The sequence below is a fragment of the Ailuropoda melanoleuca genome, chromosome 7 (assembly GCF_002007445.2).
Source record: "Ailuropoda melanoleuca isolate Jingjing chromosome 7, ASM200744v2, whole genome shotgun sequence".
Classification (NCBI taxonomy): Eukaryota; Metazoa; Chordata; class Mammalia; order Carnivora; family Ursidae; genus Ailuropoda; species Ailuropoda melanoleuca.
The window spans coordinates 75,787,566-75,807,443 of NC_048224.1; the positions used below are offsets into that span (position 1 = coordinate 75,787,566).

Below are 19,878 nucleotides of genomic sequence, written 5' to 3' on the forward strand. Positions count from 1 at the left end.
AACTTAGTGCCCAAGGGAGTGGGAAGCTCCTTGTTTTGTCATCTTCTCTAAAGATCTTTTAAAAATGTCACATAACCCATGCTGCTCTAATGGGTCGTTTTGCCTTTGAAATGTATTTAGCGATGCCTTTGAAACAACAACAAACTACAATGGGGGGAGCAGGTTAAAGTAGGAAGCACTGAGAGGGCTTTAATTTGCTTGCATTCTACAGTCCTTTCTTTGTGGAAAGAACACGCCACTCAGGCCTCTTCATACTGGACTTCCAGCCTTTGGCCTCTGTGGGGGCCGGGCTTGGACACAGGCAAGAACTGAGAACTGTGGGCAGAGGCAGAATCTAGAACTAACCAGACAAGAGATCCCTCCGGAGTTGACAAAGACAGGTTTTATGAAAGTCACATTTTCTTTGTCCACGTCCCCTCTTTACATCTTTACATCACACCTAAGGGTTACCCAGACCGGGGGAAAAAAGAGCAAATAGGGAAGCAGGCAGAGTATTAACATTTTTTACTTTTGATTCACTAATTTTATAAAGCTTACGGAAAAGGAAGAAAAAGAGAGAGTGGACTCCAGGATGACAGCCTTAGCCTTTTCCAAAAGCAAAACAAAACTGCGATATGTTTGCATTTGGTAAGGACCCATTCTGTGTGCATCTCAGTTTATCAAAGACTTATTTTCTATGCAGCAGTTAATGCACTTAATTTAGCCTTTTACATGTGTACTTATAAGCATATATGTATACATTAGCTCATTTAACACAATAACTATGAGGCAGGCAGTGTTCTTTTACAGAAGAGGAAACTGAGGCATAAAATGATAAGCAAGTTGACCAGCAAGCACGGGGACAGAGCCCCAAACCTAACCAAGCAACCCAGAATCTGCACTCTTCACCACTACATTCCCCAAGGCGCCAGGCTGCTAGTCTGCGGGAAATCAGTAATCACTAGTAAGCTAGTAATCACAATGAAATATTTTGAGGAGGGAGGTTTCGGGTGTTGCCTCTGAAATCCTAACAGACTATGGGGTCAAAGTCACCCTATACCATACAGAGAAGGTAAGGAAACCCCACTTAAATATTAGTAGGATTTTGCAGGTGAAAGAAGGCAAGGCACAACGAAGGAAAAGTGTTCCAAGGCCAGGGGACCACCTGTTTTGTGGCTGGGCCTGGTGTTGGGAGAAGTGTGGTGCATTGAAAAGACCTGAAGAAGCTGGCCTAGCAGGTAAATGGAGCTGGAGGGAAAGAACCTAAAAATGAAGGTGGAGGAGTTGGTAGGGGTCCCATAATGCAAGGCTTTAAAATTCATATTAAAGAGTTTGATTTTTATCCAAAGGGCAATGACACGCTCTTGAATAATTTTAAGCAAGAGCCAGGCGATCAGACTTGTATTTTTAAAAGCTCTCAAGAGCTCTTGCTTGTCAAGAATGGATTAGGGGAGAATGATAATGGGCTCGGTGATAGCCCAAGGAGAATGTCTAGGCAGGAGGGAGTATGGCACATTTAAGTGTCCTGTGGTCAGAGGGATGGTGTGGCTGGGTAGAGGGTGGTGCCGTTGGGGTAGACGTAAATGGAAACATCCAGGAGAGATTTTAGGGTTCAAAACTATAGGACGTAGTACCCGACTGGTTGAAGAGGATTGAGGCAAGGAGAGAGGGAGTAAGTTTGGAAGGACACAGAGAATTTGGACATGTCACACTAAAACAACTTAGGGATGCCTGGGTGGCTCAGTTGGTTAAGCAACTGCCTTCAGCTCAAGTCATGATGCCAGGGTCCTGGGATCGAGTCCCACATGGGTCTCCCTGCTCTGCAGGTAGCCTGCTTCTCCCTCTGCCTGCTGCTCCCCCTGCTTGTGCTCTCTCCTTCTCTCTCTGACAAATAAATAAATAAAATCTCAAAAAAAAAAAAAAAAGAGTGAAGCAACGTATGTGACATCAATCGCGCAGTGTAGGTTGGTATAACTTTTCCTGCTTTCGATGAAGTCATTTGCCCAAAGATGAACAGCTGGAAAGATCTCATGTGTGTCTTCTCAAAAAACTGCACACTTTCCCCATGAGTGGACTGTCCTGACACGTCAGGACATGTCTAGAACTTTTGTCCCCCATCTTCAGGGCTAAGGACCTCTGGGCTTCCCTCTCTATCACCGCGGCGCCTCTTTCATGTAAAACCCCTGGACTCAGGGCTTCTCTTCTGTTGCTGTCTCTCCAGAGAGACGGAGCTCAAGTGCCAAACAAGCCATTTACAATCAAACAGTTTTGGAACACAACGTGCTTCAAAGTTGGGAACGGCTTGTATTCTTGGGGTCAGAGTTTCTATTCAGACTCTTGCTCTTGGCCAACTAAAAAAGCATTAGCAACTCTTAAAACAGTTCTTGACATCCAGACAATACCACACACCTTATTGTTGACTCACTGCTGGAATACATAATTTTCCTTCATAAACTGACACATGTATTGAGTGCAGTTGTTTTTTATCCTGTACAACCCGAAGTCTCTGAATGCCAGTAGAGACGGCTTTGTCACCTATTTAGTAAAACTTATTAAAATTCAAGTAACAAATGGCATTACTTTGCAGAATAAAGTATTCCTTTACTAAAGCATTCTGTATTTCGGGAGGGGGGGAATTCAACTCAGTATGGTTGTTTTTAAGTGGACAAGCAGGTCTAACAATTCCTTATTTCCATCTGGAAGTCACTACATCTGCCTGACTGAAGTACTCATCAGATCCACTGCCTTGTAACGTTAGGGTTCCCTTTATTCAGATCTATCTGGGTTCATTTTCCTTTATTCCTGCATCCCTTGCTCTTCTTGTTACCTCTGAATGAGAAGTGCTAAACTTGAGGCTGGATTATTCACAGATCCCATGATTATCAGTCACGTAACTGGCCACCAAAGAGCTGTGCGCGAAGTCCGTGGAGTTGACTTTCCCCAAGCCCATCAGGGACACAACAGCATGAACTGGTCATGGGATGTTCCAGCCTCACCTTTCCCTTTATCATTTCAGAGAGATGACCCTCTTCTATTTTACTCATGAAGCTGTAATCCAGGGCTCTATAATTGATCAGTCAGCACACGCAGTGCACACACCACACTTACTATGTGTCTGTCTCTGTTTATTGGCCCCTTTCTCCCAAAACTTATAATTGAATATGAAAGTTACTAAAAAAACCCTCTAGAATTTGGAATATTTTACTAATTCATTGCTCCTTTTAAATGACTAGACACATGTGTATATTAATTTAGTAATGCCTTTGTGAACTTAAAGGGTTTCTTCTCTTTACAGTTTCGTTCCTAAAAGTCTCAGACCACATGTGGAAGCTAAATGTTTAAATGTCTCAAACTGGTCCTGAAATCAGAGCCATCTCCAAGCAAGATTATCTAATCACAAGGTAACTTTTTAGACATGAACATTCACCTTGTCCTTTCCCTATCTCCCTTCTGCACACAGGTGGCTGGTGTATTTATGCTGCTGCATTGCAGCCTATGGGTCCGGCTGTGGATTTAGGGGGCAGTGATTCAGGCATGTTGTTGAGGAGATCTGACTGCTTGGCTTAGACATTCACTCATTCCCTGATCATGGAGGAGGCCATAGATACTCTAAAATTTCTTTTCCCAGCCCTGGTCCATTGTGGGCCACATTATTGAGAGGAAGAAGAAGAAAAAGAAACAAAAAGCAGATGGAGTCAAAGGAGGCCAAGAGAAAACAGAAAACTATCTAATGGGCTGGGGGGCCGGGGTACTCGGGGAAAGATGCTTTTTCCTAATTCTATCTTCAAAGATGCTCAACTCATAGGTGAGGTGGATCTCTGAATTTCTCTGTTTATCTACATTTCCTTTTTTTTTTTTTTAAGATTTATTTATTTTTTGTGGGAGAAGGGCGGGGGGGGAGAGAGTCTCTTTTTATTTTTTTTTAAAGATTTTATTTATTTTTTTGATAGAGAGAGGCAGCAAGAGAGGGAACACAAGCAAGGGGAGTGTGAGAGGGAGAAGCAGGCTTCCCACTGAGCAGGGAGCCCTATGCAGGGCTCGATCCCAGAACACTGGGATCATGACCTGAGCCAAAGGTAGACACTTAACGGCTGAGCCACCCAGGAGCCCCAGGGAGAGAGAGTCTTAGCAGAACCCGATGTGAGGCTCGATCTCAGGACGCAAGATCACAACATGAGCTGAAACCAAGAGTCGCTCACTTAACTGACTGCACCACCCAAGTGCCCCTACATTTCCTTCTTAAACTGACAGAATGGGTCCAATTAAAATGGACGGTCTACTGAGAATAATGGGAACTGGGGAATCCACAGAAACTGTGGGGATACAAGAAGTGACTTGGCTCCATGAATTAATTCTTTAAATAAATATTTACAAAAAGACCCTTGAACACCAGGAAACCTAGGCAACCTGAACAGATCCTAGTATTTCTCAATTCACTCATCTAGTCAATTTACCTAGTGCTTACTGTAAACTTGGAAGCACTACAGAGTATAGAATGTGTAAAGAACTCCTGTTCTCAGAAACCTTACAACCTAGGAAGGTGATATGATATGTCACCTACTGACCAGGAGCCAAATCAATTGTCATAGGATTGTATGGGAGAGAAGACCCTAAACAGTGATCAGGGGATGTTTCACAGAGGTCATCTGGGCCAACTGGGTATGTGCGTTTTTGACAGCTGAAGGGGCAGAAGAAGGCTCCTTGGACTCCGAAAGGTGCCAAGTGGACAAGCCCAAGGGGTATCTGGAAGCAATTTAAATTAGTTCACAGGATAAAGCATAAGTCCAGAGGGCAAGTGGGAGATACAGTTGGAAAGGAAGACTGTGGCCAAATCAAGATCATTCTTCCTATGAGAATAAGGAGTTTGGACTTTTTTGGACAGACAAGAAGTCATGGCCACAAGTCTGACATCAGTGTGCAGAGCAGATGTAAGGGGTAGAGGACAAAAGCAGGGAAGAGGCCACCTAGCAAGCAGTTTCTGTAGCCTGTGAGAAATTGGAACCCTAGAACAACACTGCAAAGGAGGAGCCAGGAAGACTAGTGACAAAGTGAATATAGAAGAGGAGGGGGGAAAAGGAGTCAAAGATGATTTCAGGGGAAAAGGGGGAACAATTTAATTCAACAATAAAATAGGGTCATCTGGAAACCTTTGATTTAAAATTATGAAAATGTGGGGTATCTGGATGGCTCAGTAGGTTGAGCGTCTGGGTTGTGATTTTGGCTCAGGTCATGATCTCAGGGTCATGGAATGGAGCCCTGCGTTGGGCTTTGCGCTCAGTCGGGAGTCTGCTTCTGTCTCTCTTTCTCTCTCCCTCTGCCCCTCTCCCCGCTCACGTGCTCTCTCTCTAAAATAAATAAATGAATCTTTAAAATAATACAAATTAAAATTATGAAAATTATGTGCCAGCTGGGATCCCAGAACAGGCTGTGGTTTTTTTGACGGAACTTGGTGTGTAAGGGCACCTTAGATCAGGGTGGGTGAGTGTCCCAGGACCAAAGGGCTCTCAGCTCCTCTGGTCCCCATGCAGATGCCTTGCCCCGCACCCTACTGGGTATTGCAGGACGGCCGGCCCTTACAGCTGAGCCCGGGAGTCAGCCTCAGAGCAGTTCTACCAGTGGGGTCCTCGCTGCCAAGTCCTGTGACCTCCTCACTGTTCTCACGCTACTAGACTTCACATCAGACATTTCTGGCCTCTCCCTTCATCTCAAAACTTTCTGCCCTGTGACTTCTTCACTGCTCTGTCAAGCTTCTCCTGCCTCTTCCGATGTGCTCTTCTAACTGCAGATGGTCACCATGCTTCCGTGCCCACCCTTACTCTACACACCTTTCACTGGGGTGGAGGGAGAGGCATCCTGCATTTCTAGTATTTAAATCACTGCTATATGCCAGGATCTCCCCAATACCTATCATTGGTTCAAATTTGACTTAAACACAGTTCCTTATTCCTAATTGCCTACTGATGTTTCCAAAGCAACTCACACTCCACACGTCTGAAATGTACTCACCGACCACTCCTCCTCCATGCTCAAAGCCGCTCCTCATCTCTGATTCCTCTCTCCTTTTCTGGCCTCATATCCTGTTAAATTCCCGGTTCATTTCCTTTTCAAAGTCTACCCCATCCCCAACATTGCTGTTTAAATTCTACCCTGACAGTTTCTTTCCAGGATGACTGCAGGGGCCTCATGGAGACTTCTATGGCCCTTGGTCCCCTGTATAGCCACCCTCTCTACCACTGCACTATTGTTTCTAAAATTCAAATAAAAATCAAATCATGGTCTTACCTTAAATTCTCATTCATCCCCTAATACCTACAACAAAAACACGCCTTCATGAGCCCATGCAATGACCACAACCAATGTGGGTACCACATCTTCTCCAACCTCTTCCTCCAACCTATCATTTGTTTTTATTGGACAAACAACAGTTCCTTAAATATGCCATGTACTTTCATACTTTCATGCGCCTTACCTCACATTGCTTCATCAAGTGCCGATACCATGCTGGCAGGATCCTTCAATTTGTTAAGTCCTCGTCTCTTGGAAGTTTTTCCTGACCCCGTGAATGAGATCTAAACCTTTCCTCCTCTGGGCAGTCATGGCACTTTCTACACTATTACAACACGTGATATATATATATATATTATACATATATATATATAATATATATATATATATATATGCTTATCTCCCAACTTGAAGACAACAACTGTGGTTTAATCATCTTTGTGTCCTTGGGACCTAATACATGCCTGGAACACAGTGGATGTTCAGGAAATATGCATTTAATTAATACGGGGGCATTTCCAGTGAGGAGTTCATAAAGGCAGCTGATGTAGGGTGCTGCCTGCCCCCTAAGGAGAGTGGGTCAAGATAATGGTTCAAAGCTTTGAAAAGTACCTTTGGAGACACTCGCCTACTGAGGGTGAGTGCTAGCAGGAATTGATAAGTGCAGGGAAAGAGAATGGGAGGAGGACTGAGTGTTATATGCAGGAGAAAATTCTAAAAACACAAGAGATGAAGCATGAACCCCCTTGATCTTCTTGGTGCATTTTGTTTTTAAGAATTCCCTCGGAACCCAAAAGCAGCAAAGAGCCTCCACAGAATATATAAGGCTGAAATCTACATTACAGGAAAAGACTGAGCTAAAAAAAATAATAGCTAGCAATCTGCCTTTGAAGGTGTTTGATATAAATCAAAAAAAGTTGACATATTGGACTAGAAAGCTGATTAAAATTCTCTTTGCTTCCCCAACTTTGATTCCTGTCTTATCTGCATATGTTGCATAAAATATTTTTATATAACTGTAAAAAAGGAAAATTTGAATAGCATAAATAAGAAAACTGCAGGATTTCCAGAGTCACATACAAATGTGAAGTCTGGGGAAGACAGAATGGTGCTTCAGTCATGGTAGAAGGTCATTAACTAAGTCACCCAGCTTTTCCCTATGTCAAATGCTCACCCTTGCATCTCCAGCACCCAGCAATGCTGGTCAATGGTGGAATCTCAATGCATATTGGATGAATGAATGGTTGTTGCCAGGAGGGTTCCGACCTTAGACTATAAACTTGTAAAGGGCAAGAAAGTCCATCAGCTCGTGCTTGAGTTGATGGCACCCACTGGGGCTCCATTATGTTTGCCACTGGCTTCTACAGAGAGAGAGAGTAAATAGGTGTTATTTTATGATAAAAACTTGACCATCTGTTTAAATGGGAATAAAAACTCTAAAGCAAACAAAAAAACCCAAAGTTCTTCTAAGTGTTCCATGAAGAGGTCAAAATTTTGAAATATGTAAGTTTTAAGGAGGACTGCAGTCATGAGAATTCAAGGTAGGTAAATGCAGTTTTCTTACACTTTGAGTATTAAGAAAACAATATAAAGCAAAACTAAACATTATCCATTTTTATTGAAATTAAATTAGGGCATAGTATACTTTTATTTTGGAGGTATTTTGTTATAACTTCCTTGTGCAGATAAAGGAATTTGTTTAAAAGAATTTCACTTTCAAATTACACATTTTATGAGACGTCTGTGTTCCAAAGATAAACACACATGAATAAAGATTCAACCCATATTAAACACTCTTTATGATACTCTTATATATTCTTGTTTCTTTAAGAAGCAACTAAAAACCACTTTTCCCATTTTTAGTGATAACCACATTCAAAGTCTCGGCGCGCAATTGTCTGGTGGCTCATTATTCTTCGTGTGTGTTATTAAGGCTCCCGGTTTCTCTTTTTTTTCTAGTTCCAGTTACCTTTTCGGACTCACTCTGCTAAGGAGATTAACAATAATTCAACAGATATGTGAATTATGTTATCTATAAATTCTTTAGGGGGCTTGACCTGTGTGCTTCTTGAGAATAGAGGCTGTTTCTTTCATCTCCGCATTATTAGTGCCTAGCAAATGCCTGACACCTAGCAGACCTGCACTTGGTATTTCTGAATGTGTGAACACCTTACATTAATAAATCACCACTAGCTTCTTTCAGTTCCAAGAAGAAGAATGACTAAGGGCCAAAGAGAAGATTTATAGAGGATTCTCATTTCTGTTCTACCACTGACTTACAAAGGAAAGTTTCTGTCTACCACTGACTATACATCATGAAGTTGGAGTGAATCATTTCACTTCCTGGAATGCTGGTCCTGGGACTAATACTTAGGCTTCTATTGCAAAGTGTTATGTTGTAGTAAATTGTAATGTTAAACTAGGTACTGCATTAGTGATTTCCTGGAGATCAAATCTCTCATCAACAGAGGTGAAGAAACAGATATCGAGGATGGCCAGCCTGCCTTGTCTAGAGCACTGGCAGCCCCAAGTGCCAGCCCTGAGCTGCCACGATTAACTCTGTCACTCTGGGCCAAGCCGTTCCCCCAGCCCTCACTGCTTTCTCATGTCTAAAAACAAGCTATATTACTATATAACAAATAATACTATCATGTCTTGGTTGTAGTTGGAAGATGGTTAGGAGATAAAAAAGATCAAAGACAGAAAAATCCTATGTAAACTCTGATGTCATTTAAATATAAGTTAACAGTATTATCATGAACAGCAGCATGGCATGAAAACTGAGCAAATCTTAACTTTATACTGTGCTCTAATCTCCATATAACGTAAGAAGATGAATACTGGAAGTGGAAATCATTTCAAACTTTGAGTTGATACTTTAGGGGGAGAAACAAAGATTCTTTAAGGTTAGAAAGTCAGGTTCATGATGGTAATTGGGGTTGGGGCAACATCAGTGCTTTAGAAGTATGAAAGTAAAATTATTTGCATTCTATCTAGTCTTTATGATTTCTGAAAAACAGTGAACAGGCCATTTTAAGAAAATGGTGATGCAATTAATGTAGAGATAATTCAGTGCTCTTTTCCACTGGGTTTAAGAGCCATACTTGAGTGGAGCCGGCAGTCTTAAGCTAGCACAGTGGAGGGGACTGAGGCAGGCACTTCCCTGACACCTAGCAGCTGTGTTTGCCCCAGAAAAGAAATGGAAATACCACTGGACTTCCTAAACTCCAGGTCCAGGGAAAGAGAGTGGTCTGGGGAACATTGACATAATCCACAAATGTGTGACTGGGTATTGCTGCTCTGTAAACCCTCTCTAAATTAGAATCATCCAGAGGAAGGTGATAAGATTTGGTAGCAAGTTGGAATCAAGGAACAGTCATTGCATATTATAAGCTGTTACACAACCAAGAAATGGTTGCATGGCATACTTTCTTGATCAAAATGCAAAATTTTATATGCATAAAGGTCTCATGTTAAACAAAATGCAATCTGTGCCACTTAATTAATTTTGACCTAGAAGTTAAAAATACCTTGAGTGAAGTTTAATTTTAGAATGGATTCGGATTCCACTCTCTTAATGGAAACGATAACCCGGCATGGCACACGTACCATGAATTCCAAGTTGGTGCTGGTCAAATCAATCAGATTTTAACTAGAGTTGAAAGGGCTCAGGGAAACAAAAGAGAAATGCTTGTTCGAAAAAATCTACTGATTTCCACGTTAATGCATTCTACCCATTTTAAACTTCTAAAAAGAATAGTTAAAATGTTGGCAGTGACGAATATAAATACATTCATTACATTTGCCTGTCTGCTTTTTAGAGTTTCTGAAACTACTTTTGGTTAATGATACATTCATCCATATTTATAAGATTATAATTAGATATATTAGATATATTGTATTTATAAGATTTATATAATCTTAGAGATGCTGAGTAGTGATTATGTTACCAGTTAATTCTAAAGTGAAATAATTTCCGGTATTCATAATTATCTTTTTAAAATTAGATTCATGATTCTTTTTTGTAAACTCAAATTTTAGATTCGTTTTTGGAGTAAAACAGGTTCCTCACTATTTGCAAGGTTATTTCTGAGTAGCAAAAATGCTCTCCCCATGTTTTTCTCTTGTATTCCCTCATTCAATTTCAGCTGCTACAATCGGACAGAAAGCGTGAGGACACTTATTTCGCATCTGTAGTAGAAAACGTAGCATCAGACTGTAACCACTCCAGATCTCATGATTCCCTTCTGCGACACGTGCACAATAATCTGACTTACCCCCCTTCCTTGACTTATGAGGACAAAAGAAAAAAAGAAAAAAATATTTCTGCCCAAACCTAGGAGCACTTCACTGTCTGCCTACAGGTCTTAAAAATAAAACCTGTTAAATGAATACACAAACAAAGAAAAAGCTAGGCCCATAAATACAGAGAACAGACTCTGTATTTGGTTGTTAGAGGGAGGGAGTTGGGGGATGGGTAATATGGGTGAAGGGGAGTGGGAGATACGGGCTTCCGGTTATGGAAGGAATAAGTCACGGGGATAAAAGGCACAGCGTAGGGAATCTAGTCAATGGCATTATACCAGCTTGTCTGGTGACAGATGGGAGCTACACTTGTGGTGAGCACAGCAGAATGCACAGACTTGTCAAATCACTACGCCTTACACCTGAGACGGATGCAACATTGTGTGTCGACTCGACTTCGATTAAAAAAATAAAACTAAAACAACATTTTAAAAACTGTTAAAAACAATAACAACAAAAAGTCAACGGCTATAGCGCTTAAATAATGCATATTGACTCTGTTGAAATAGCTATACTGTAAAAGACATAAGACTTTGGCTAATCACCCATTATTAGATGTTTCCCCCACTACACCAGGTATATGCTAAGAAAGAAGAGAGAAAAGATTAAAAATTTGTCAGGTCAGACTCGTTTTGGATTGTGGAGTAATTTTGCTTTTTAACATTGTTGTTTTTAATAGTATTGCTAATGTTTCAGGTAATGTGGGGCTTCTTTTTCTTTTATAACTTTCCATGATTATACTAAATAGCCATGATTTTACAGGGAACAGGCAGGGCAGGCCCATGACCTCTTTCTTCCTTACTGCTCCATGGGGGTTCATTCAATAGCCCAGGTTTGCTCGGAGAAAATGAGCAATGTTCTTTGGTCCAGACTGACAGGCTCCAAAAAGCTCAGTTTTAAGCTGTTAGCTGGTTAATGAACAAGCTTCATCAACAAGGTTCATTTGGGGACCTCTACATATGTGGTCTATGTGTAGGTGGTATCTCTCTTGAAGGGACTTCCCTCATATCTGTATCCAGGGAAGGGATAGTCTTCAGACAGAAATTCTCCCTGAAGGTCAGTCATTATAACCTGGGTCTACACGTCATGGTATCTAGAGCTTAGGTTGCAAGGGTTAAGGACGGACATTGACACTCGGAAGCAAGCAGAGGCGTAAAAGGAAGTCATCTGTCATGCCAATACATGAAGGCGAACAAGCCGTATCTTCCACCGGATTATGCAGTCAAATGACTCCCTGTGTTTATTTCCCTTTTGTTATCTGTAATTCATGAGTTCTCAAACTTGGATGAGCCTCGGAATCACCTGGAGGGCTTGTGGAAACCCAGACTGCCGGGCCTTCGTTCCAGGGTTTCTGATTCAGTGGGTCTGCAGAGGGGCTTGTCGAGACTGTATTTCTAACATGTGCTCAAGTGACGGTGATACTGCGGGTCCAGGGAACCCCATTTCAGGAATCACTTCCTTAACTCACTGCTTCTCATCATACGGTGCAAAGACCATCTGATTAAAATCACCTAGAGTACTTGCTAAAACATAGGTTTATGGCCTTCGTCAGAATCTGAGGGGTGGGGGTGGCAGTCAGAATGACAAACTTTATCGAGTGCCCAAGTGACATTCATGCACTCTAAACTTTGAGTCTCAATACCTTACCCGTTAGCGAAGTCTCATTTCAGGGTTCCATCCAATCTGGGTGAGTTGTGTCATCAAGGAAGAAGTTCTCAGCCCGCCCTTACATTAGAGGGAGCAAGCAAGCTGCATCTCAAGTGCCAACCATGATCTGAGACTCATTCCCTGACTGGTTATGATGTAGGGCGTGCTGTGAGAAGAGGGCAGGGGCCGCCCATGATGGCCACCCTTGGGGGAGTGTCAAAGGAGCAGATCTTTGGAGACCTGTCTAGGAAACAGCTACAATCAGTAAAAGCCCAGGGAGAAGGTAACTCAGAGAACCAAGCAGAGCTGGGCACTCCAGCTATCCAGCTTCCTGAGAGCTCCTTTTTCCAAGACTCACTCTGGAGGTTATGGCTTTATTTTTTATTAGGAAAAACAGATCATAGCACCTCTATTTTTAAGATGGAGGTTATAACTTACACTGTAGTTTAACACCTGGTGAGGGATGCCAGAAGCAGGCCTTGGAACCCCAGCTTAGAGATCTTTGCACGTGCCTCTGGGCCCATGCTGGAGAAAACAGGAAGGCCTCTGTGTAGGCCCCAAAGGTCTTTGTCTCTATTTATAAGAGTTTCTCTGTCTTCATGAAATTAGGGACAATCACCTTGATGTATATATCATTTAATAATTCCCATTTAACAGGGAATGTTGTTACATATATATCATTTAATAATTCTCATTTAAATATTTATAATATTTAATTTAATAAACAATTCCATTCAATAGTGAAACCAAAAAGAAAAAACCAAACCAAACACACACCTTCTAACTGACGCATGTCATTTTTAAGACCGAAGAAGGAAGACGCAGGGCTAAGATGGTCATCTTGTGAGTACACGTCCTGTTCTAGCACCAGCACTAGAGCCCCTGAGAGGCAGGACACAGACCCAGAGTCACTGCAGCTTTCCCTGCCCCGGGCTCTCACTCTCACTGCTTTTAGCTCCAGAGCCACGCGGGGGTCCAAAGAAAAACGGGTGTTATGCGGGGAAGTTCAGCAAAGACAAATTGGAAACTCCTCGTAAGCCGGTCCCAAGCAGAATAAATGCTTCATGAGAGACCTCTGGAGTTAGGGACTCTTAGTCTGAAAAATGGATTTTTGTAGTAGAAATGAAGCAAGTCGGTGGTGTACTTCTATTTGTGGGCAAGTCTGGGTTTCCTGAGTCTTTGCTAAGTAAGTTTTCCCAAGCTTGGTGCTTTTTCTTAAAGCTAACATGCTAGACTCTGGCAAATCTATTCCACCACTCCAACTTGTTCTAAAATTATAAACCGGAATCTACTCTATCTTAAAAACCTCACGCTCTGGGCTTCACACACCCTCTGCTCATCAAGTGTCAGAAACAAGACAGTTCCTTCATCTCCGTTGATGCTTTACCTGAGTTGGTCGAGGCAGGGGATTTGCTGCGCCTGGAAGGTCCTGGGCTCTTGGTGGTGCTCCTGCGGGATGAGGAAGCTATTTTGGTGTAAGAAGTGGACTTCACCACTCGACATTCTGGGGGAAAGAACAACAACAACACGTCATTGTAGGACCATGGCACAAACCATTCAAAATGCACAGTAGAACTGGAGACAGTCATGTATGGCCCCCCTCAGTCATATCTACTTCCTGCCAGCCCAGTGTTTATCTAGAACAAAAGAACCAAGAGAACAATGAGAAAAGGGCACAGTGGGCGTCTTAGACGTTGAGGTAAATAATACTCTAAGCCTCCTAGTTTACCTTGTTTACAATAATATTTTGGAGAGATTGGGGGTAATAGCTTGGTAAAAGGGTGTTTTTGTTGGTTTCTCTCCACCCACCTCTTGTGTTATTTGTGTGTATGTGTTTCTTTCAGGATAGATTTATTTTCCTGAAGAAAATGTTAGACAGAAGGTCAATCTCATAAACCAAGATATGTAGAGATGGAGGATTCCACCCATCAGGTCCCAATTTACTGCTCTTGGGAATCCTTGCAGTGGTAGCAATGGTTTTTTACCATATGGGAGAAATGACAGTATTCACTCAAAAGAGGCAAACTCGGTGAAGAGATGACCTCTCCCTACAAGGACATTGTGTGAGTGTACGCCATCACACAACCATGTTTATAGGATGGTTCTTGGCCTGAGAATGTAAAACAACTTCACTTTTATTAGATTTAAATCCTTGGTGTTTGTGTTCATGAAATTTAACACTAAACATCTTAAATTGCAAAGAGTTTTGTATTTCCTTCTAAGTGAGCTGCATTGACCAATTATGATGTATAAATCTATCCATCTTGTTCTGAAGAAACCACTTTTATAATTAAAAAATATTTGCATGCTTGTAATGATAATCAATGTTTACCATGGGTAGAAAAGTATAGAGAATATTAAAAAAAAACCCACCTATCAAGTGATACTTTTTTTTTTGGAGGGTGGTACACAAACTAGAGTTTTCTAGAATTTTTTCTTCTCATTTTCTATTTAAACAACTTTGGGACTAGTCTGTACAGGTCGATCTGCTACCAGCTCTTTTCACACCATGATATATTGTGAGCATTTTCACCCTATCTTTAATGGAACATTTTACTACACAGATGTACCGTAATTTGCTTAACCAAATTCCTACTGTTGGATATTTAATTTGTGTTCAACATTTCACTATCATAAATAATTGCACAAAAAACACCCTTTTAAATGACTGTGATTATTTCTTTAGGTTAGAGTTAGCCCCTGGCACTTGAAATTTAGTTTCTAGTTACTGGAAACCAGGGGGCACATTTTGGATGCTTAAAAAATTCTGCTGAGGGAAGTAGGATTGTGAGTCTAAAGAGAAGCACTTTTGAAAAGCTTTTGACCAACTGCCCTCCAGATAAGCCGACTCAAACTGTGCTCTTGTCAGAGTATGAGAATAGTCATTAGCCTAACCCCTCACCGAGGTTAGGTTCTATCTTCTCAAAAAATCTTTAATCTTGGACTTCGTTGCCTTAAGTCTGAATTGGTTTGATTACCAATGAAGTTGTATATTTTCCCCATATACTTGTTAGCCATTTGTATTCTTTTGCTATTATTTGCTCATGTCTTTTAACCATCTGCAATTGGGATGTTCTTTTTCTTATTGGTTTGTAAGAATGCACTCTGTATTAAAGTTCTTTCCCTTTGTCTATCATGTTATAAATATTTATCTGTGTAAGTAGCTGTTGAAGTATGTTAGCTTTAAATGTGGTATTCTTTTTGAGTATAGTAGTTTAAAATTGAAGTCTAATTGATCAGCTTTCCCCTTATGCATTTTTTATCATTTTATATGTCAATAACAAAGAAATCTAATAATTCCAGATCTAATGTTGATGCTTGACTTTGAAATTTTCTTCCCTACTCATGCAATTTCTAATTTTCTAAGCTCAAAACATGTTTTTTTTCCTTTATACATTCTGAATGGCTTTACGTAAACATCTTTTCCTCTTTTTCCCAATCCAACAAAGTAGTTCATATTGTTTAGAAAGAAGGAATGTAAGTGTATATAAAATATAAATTCTGCAAGCCTACAAATAAGAGATAATGGAGAGCCTCTCCTGGAGAGCCTTATGCATTGAACTGTGTGGGGGGCAAAAAGAAGAAGGATTTCAGTTAGAAAAAGAAGAGGAAAGAAATTCTACTTTGAGGTATTAGTAGTTGTGGTCTCATAGTCAAAAGCAGAGAGAAAATGATTCAGGGCATTACTGAGCGTGCTCAGGCTTCCCTGATAGTTACTTGGGCCACTGTTGGCTGCTCTAGCCTGGCCAGATGGTCCTGAAATATTCTATTTCTTAAAAAAAAAAAAAGGAGAGAAAAAGAGAGAGAGGGAGAAAGAGAAATCTATCCATATGGACATATCAACAAAAATTAAAAGACAGAAGTAAGCAAGACATATAACAGAATAACATCGAAGATGTGACCAGAGCCACAAAAGCTGTTCTCATAGGGTGACAATGTCCACAGGTGTTCACAAAACAGATCTTTGCAACATGTGAAGAGGACATCCAATTAGCTCAAGGCTCCGTCCACACAACTAACACTGAACGCTGGAGCTTGTCCTAGCCTTGGATACCAGCCTGGCCTTTTGGAAATCTATTAGCAACTAAATGGGATGGCTGCGATGTCGCTGGTCCATGGGCGTGCTTCAGGTGTCCACCGTGTGCCAAGTGCTGGGCACGGCAGGCGTGATAAAGAACATCCAAAGTATGGGACTCGAAACACTTGCCACCTGGTAGTGCAGTATGGAGTCTTTCAGCCAGCAGTCATTTTGAACAAAATCATCTTTGAAACTGAGGGTTCTCTTTGGCTAATTTTTATTTCATGGAACTCGTGCTTGAAAAACATTGGTTTGGGAAACCAACTGTTTTAAGTAATAATACATTGCTCATTTGAACTCAAAATCAGGACCACAATGAGGGCAGGGTGACCAGGACTTTTTGTCCCAGGTCATGAATGTTTAGAGGTCACATTTAAAATAATAATTCAAAAAGCACTGTATCTAGTGAGCAACAATGAAAAGTTAAAATAGAAAGCTACCAGATGGTGCACATTGGTAATAACACCCATCTGTGAGCCGCAACATGAATTAAAAAGTTGATTTCAGGGTTTGTCGCACGCTGTTTGCTCCGGGTGCCAGAATTGCTAGTTATGGCTCCAACTACCAACCAGGCTCGGGATCGGCATAATGGAACCAATCTTACCACACTCCGTTGACATTTTCCAGCTACCACAAAGAAACTAGGCATTTTAGTTAGGCAGCTCAGCCTTCTCAGAGCCAACGGAGGCGTTTTGTTTGATTTTCAAAGCGTTGAAAAGAACTCGTGGGCTCATGCCATGCTTCTAGAGCTCAACTAAGTTCAAGAGAAGCAAGAGCTCACCATATTATTAATCTATCAAAAGAAGTCATTTATTAGTCTGCCCCCCCCACCTCCTACTCCATTTGGTACTAACTAGTCCTGGCTTCGGAAAAAGCATGTAAAGTTCCTCCATAAATATTGGCCCAAATTGCTACTGATCCTGTTACCACTTGTTTGAACTCTTAACTATTCACTGACCTCATCCAACTTCTCATTTTACAGAGAAGGGAATTGGGTCTCAGGGAGACTAAACGGCTTGTATCCTAATCCTAGTCTCAGACTGGGAGCGTCCTCACGACCCCAGGATCTGATGTTGCCTCTTCGGCAAGCTCTTTCACTGTGAATAAAGGCTGACAAATTTCTATCAGTGCCCATGGTTGGGGCAGACAGACAAGTGAGTGATGGTGGATAGCAGGAAGCTTGGCAAACAACCAGTTCCCATTTCAATTAAAAATTGAAGATACTGAAGCTACAACTCTCTCAAGATGCCCATTGCATCAGAAAACAAGACAGGGGCGCCTGAGTGGCACAGCCGTTAAGCGTCTGCCTTCGGCTCAGGGCGTGATCTCGGCGTTATGGGATCGAGCCCCACATCAGGCTCCTCTGCTATGAGCCTGCTTCTTCCTCTCCCACTCCCCCTGCTTGTGTTCCCTCTCTCGCTGGCTGTCTCTCTCTCTGTTGAATAAATAAATAAAATCTTTTTTTTAAAAAAAGAAAACAAAACAAAACAGGGAACTCTCTTTCGGAAGTGGAGTTATACTGAAGTAGTGGGTTGGGGGGTCGTGGAGTCTGAAAGATAGTTACAGATATTACAAATCTTGTACCTCTTGCCTTCAGAATCAGAGTGAAGCTTCATGAGTCATATAAGGAATTAGAATAATTCTGGAAGGCTAGGGTGGAATATAACAGAAAACAGAAACAAAACAAGGACAGCAACTGCTTTTTTTCCTAGGGTCAAAATAAAACCAATTGAAGAAAATTGCAGCTCCAAGCCATAAATTAGAAAAAAAAATACAAAAGACTCCAACCATCTTTCCCATTAAAGTTTAGATTTTAAGTATTTTAATTAGTTTAAATGGGAATGGTGTTTTATAACGGAGAAAAATGAAGTGAAGAAGGACAAACGCTTCATTACTTTAGAGAGAATGCCAAAATCTTTGTCAGCTTAAAACCACAACTTAGAAACATCATGAATAATATGATCTAAAGGGCCAGTAAAACAGAAACCCTTATTTGTTCTCACAAAAGACATTTTCATAGCCTCTGGCAAGGAAGAAAACAGCACCCTCCATTCTCCCTCTCTTGTGGGGTCATTTGTTTTGGGGAGTAATCACTTCATTCTGATATTTTTGGCACCCTTGTATTATGAGGGATGCATTTCCTTTGGCAGTGGAGATAATGGGCAGCACAGATACTCCTTAAGAAAGACATATTGGGGACGCCTGGGTGGCACAGTCGGTTAAGCGTCAGACTCTTGGTTTCAGCTCAGGTCGTGATCTCAGGGTCATGAGATCCAGCCCTGCATCAGGCTCCGTGCTCAGCAAGGAGTCTGCTTGAGATTCTCTCTCCCTCTCTCTCTGCCCCTCATGCTTGCTCGGGCTCTTTCTCTAAAATAAATAAATAAATCTTTTTAAAAGAAAAAGAAAGAAAGAAAAGACGATATTGAAGGACTGTAGGTAAGCCACTTGAAGGAAGCTTCGGGATAGGAATTTCTCTTGCTATTAAAGGCTGAAGCCTAGAAAATCAGATCAAACATATTAAATAGGTCTCTGGTGGCTGAACCTGTCACAGCAAGCCAGCCAGATTGAGTTAAATCCCTGCTTTGGAAAGTCCCTATAGTCACAGTCCTGTGAGAGGGAAAGTATCATGCTCCATACGGTCTATACTAGTGTTTGCCTTACAGATGTCCTCAAGATTCAGTAAGATAGAAGTTAAAACATTTCCCACCTTCACCCTGGACCCCAATTTAAGAAATGAGCCTTCTGTAAGGGACAGATTTAGAAAGACAAGCCAGATGCAGATGTATAGGGAAGAGACCAGAAAAGGAATAAATCTTTGGCCATATTCCCAGTGGCATGAGAGCCACCACTTATGCAGATTCTCCCCTCACTCGGAAACAGTTGGTAGGTAGGCTGTAGTGTTGTGGAAAGTGCTAAAGAAGAGAAATGGTGACAGAATGCCACCACAAGCACCAACACCTCACCTGAGCTCACGTAGCAAGGACATTCGTGCATTCAAAGGGGCTCACTTGTGCCTTCTGGAGAATCTTGAAGAGCAGAGGGGAAGCTCCCATGTGTCTAGACAGCCTTAGTGACATGCTGCATGCGGGCTAGGGAACATTCTTTAAACAAGGTATGTTTTTACTCTTCTACTCTCTTGTCAAAACCAGCCAGAATAAAAGCCTTGTCAGGCAGAGGCCTCTCAACTGATACGTGCTCTAAATTTAGTTGTTCAGAACTGTTAAGGAGATGGGCAAGTTCATCTGGAAGAATCCATCATGAGCAGTAGATGCTTTGTGCTCTCCTCCCCATCCTGATTACAAAGACAAGCTTCCTCTCAACTTGGCAAAGGCACAAAGCCTCCAAATGGAATAACATCCCTCTCTTTGGTTATATGCAAAAGAGAGTCAGGAAGCACATTCAGTTCTAGAGACTTTTTATAAAAATGGCACAAGCTCAATGACCGAGAGAGAACTTGGGATTCTGTCTCTAACTCTCCGACAAGTTGCTCTTACATGTTCATAGGCTTGGAGTTGGAAGGAGCCCTCTGAGAATCCCAAGGTTATCAGTGGTTACCAAATCAATTCTCTCCTCAACTCATGAAT

At 41.5% G+C, this 19,878-nt stretch overlaps 1 protein-coding gene across 4 annotated transcripts in view; it reads right to left on the reverse strand.

Moving 5' to 3' along the window:
* Window positions 1–19,878, reverse strand: part of DCLK1 (doublecortin like kinase 1) — a 333,743-nt gene that overhangs the window by 81,941 nt on the left and 231,924 nt on the right. For all 4 annotated transcript variants that reach the window (XM_034665069.1, XM_034665067.1, XM_034665068.1 and 1 more), the window contains one exon: window positions 13,604–13,720. In XM_034665069.1, the coding sequence (XP_034520960.1) occupies window positions 13,604–13,720 (117 nt within the window). The remainder of the gene's footprint in view (window positions 1–13,603; window positions 13,721–19,878) is intronic.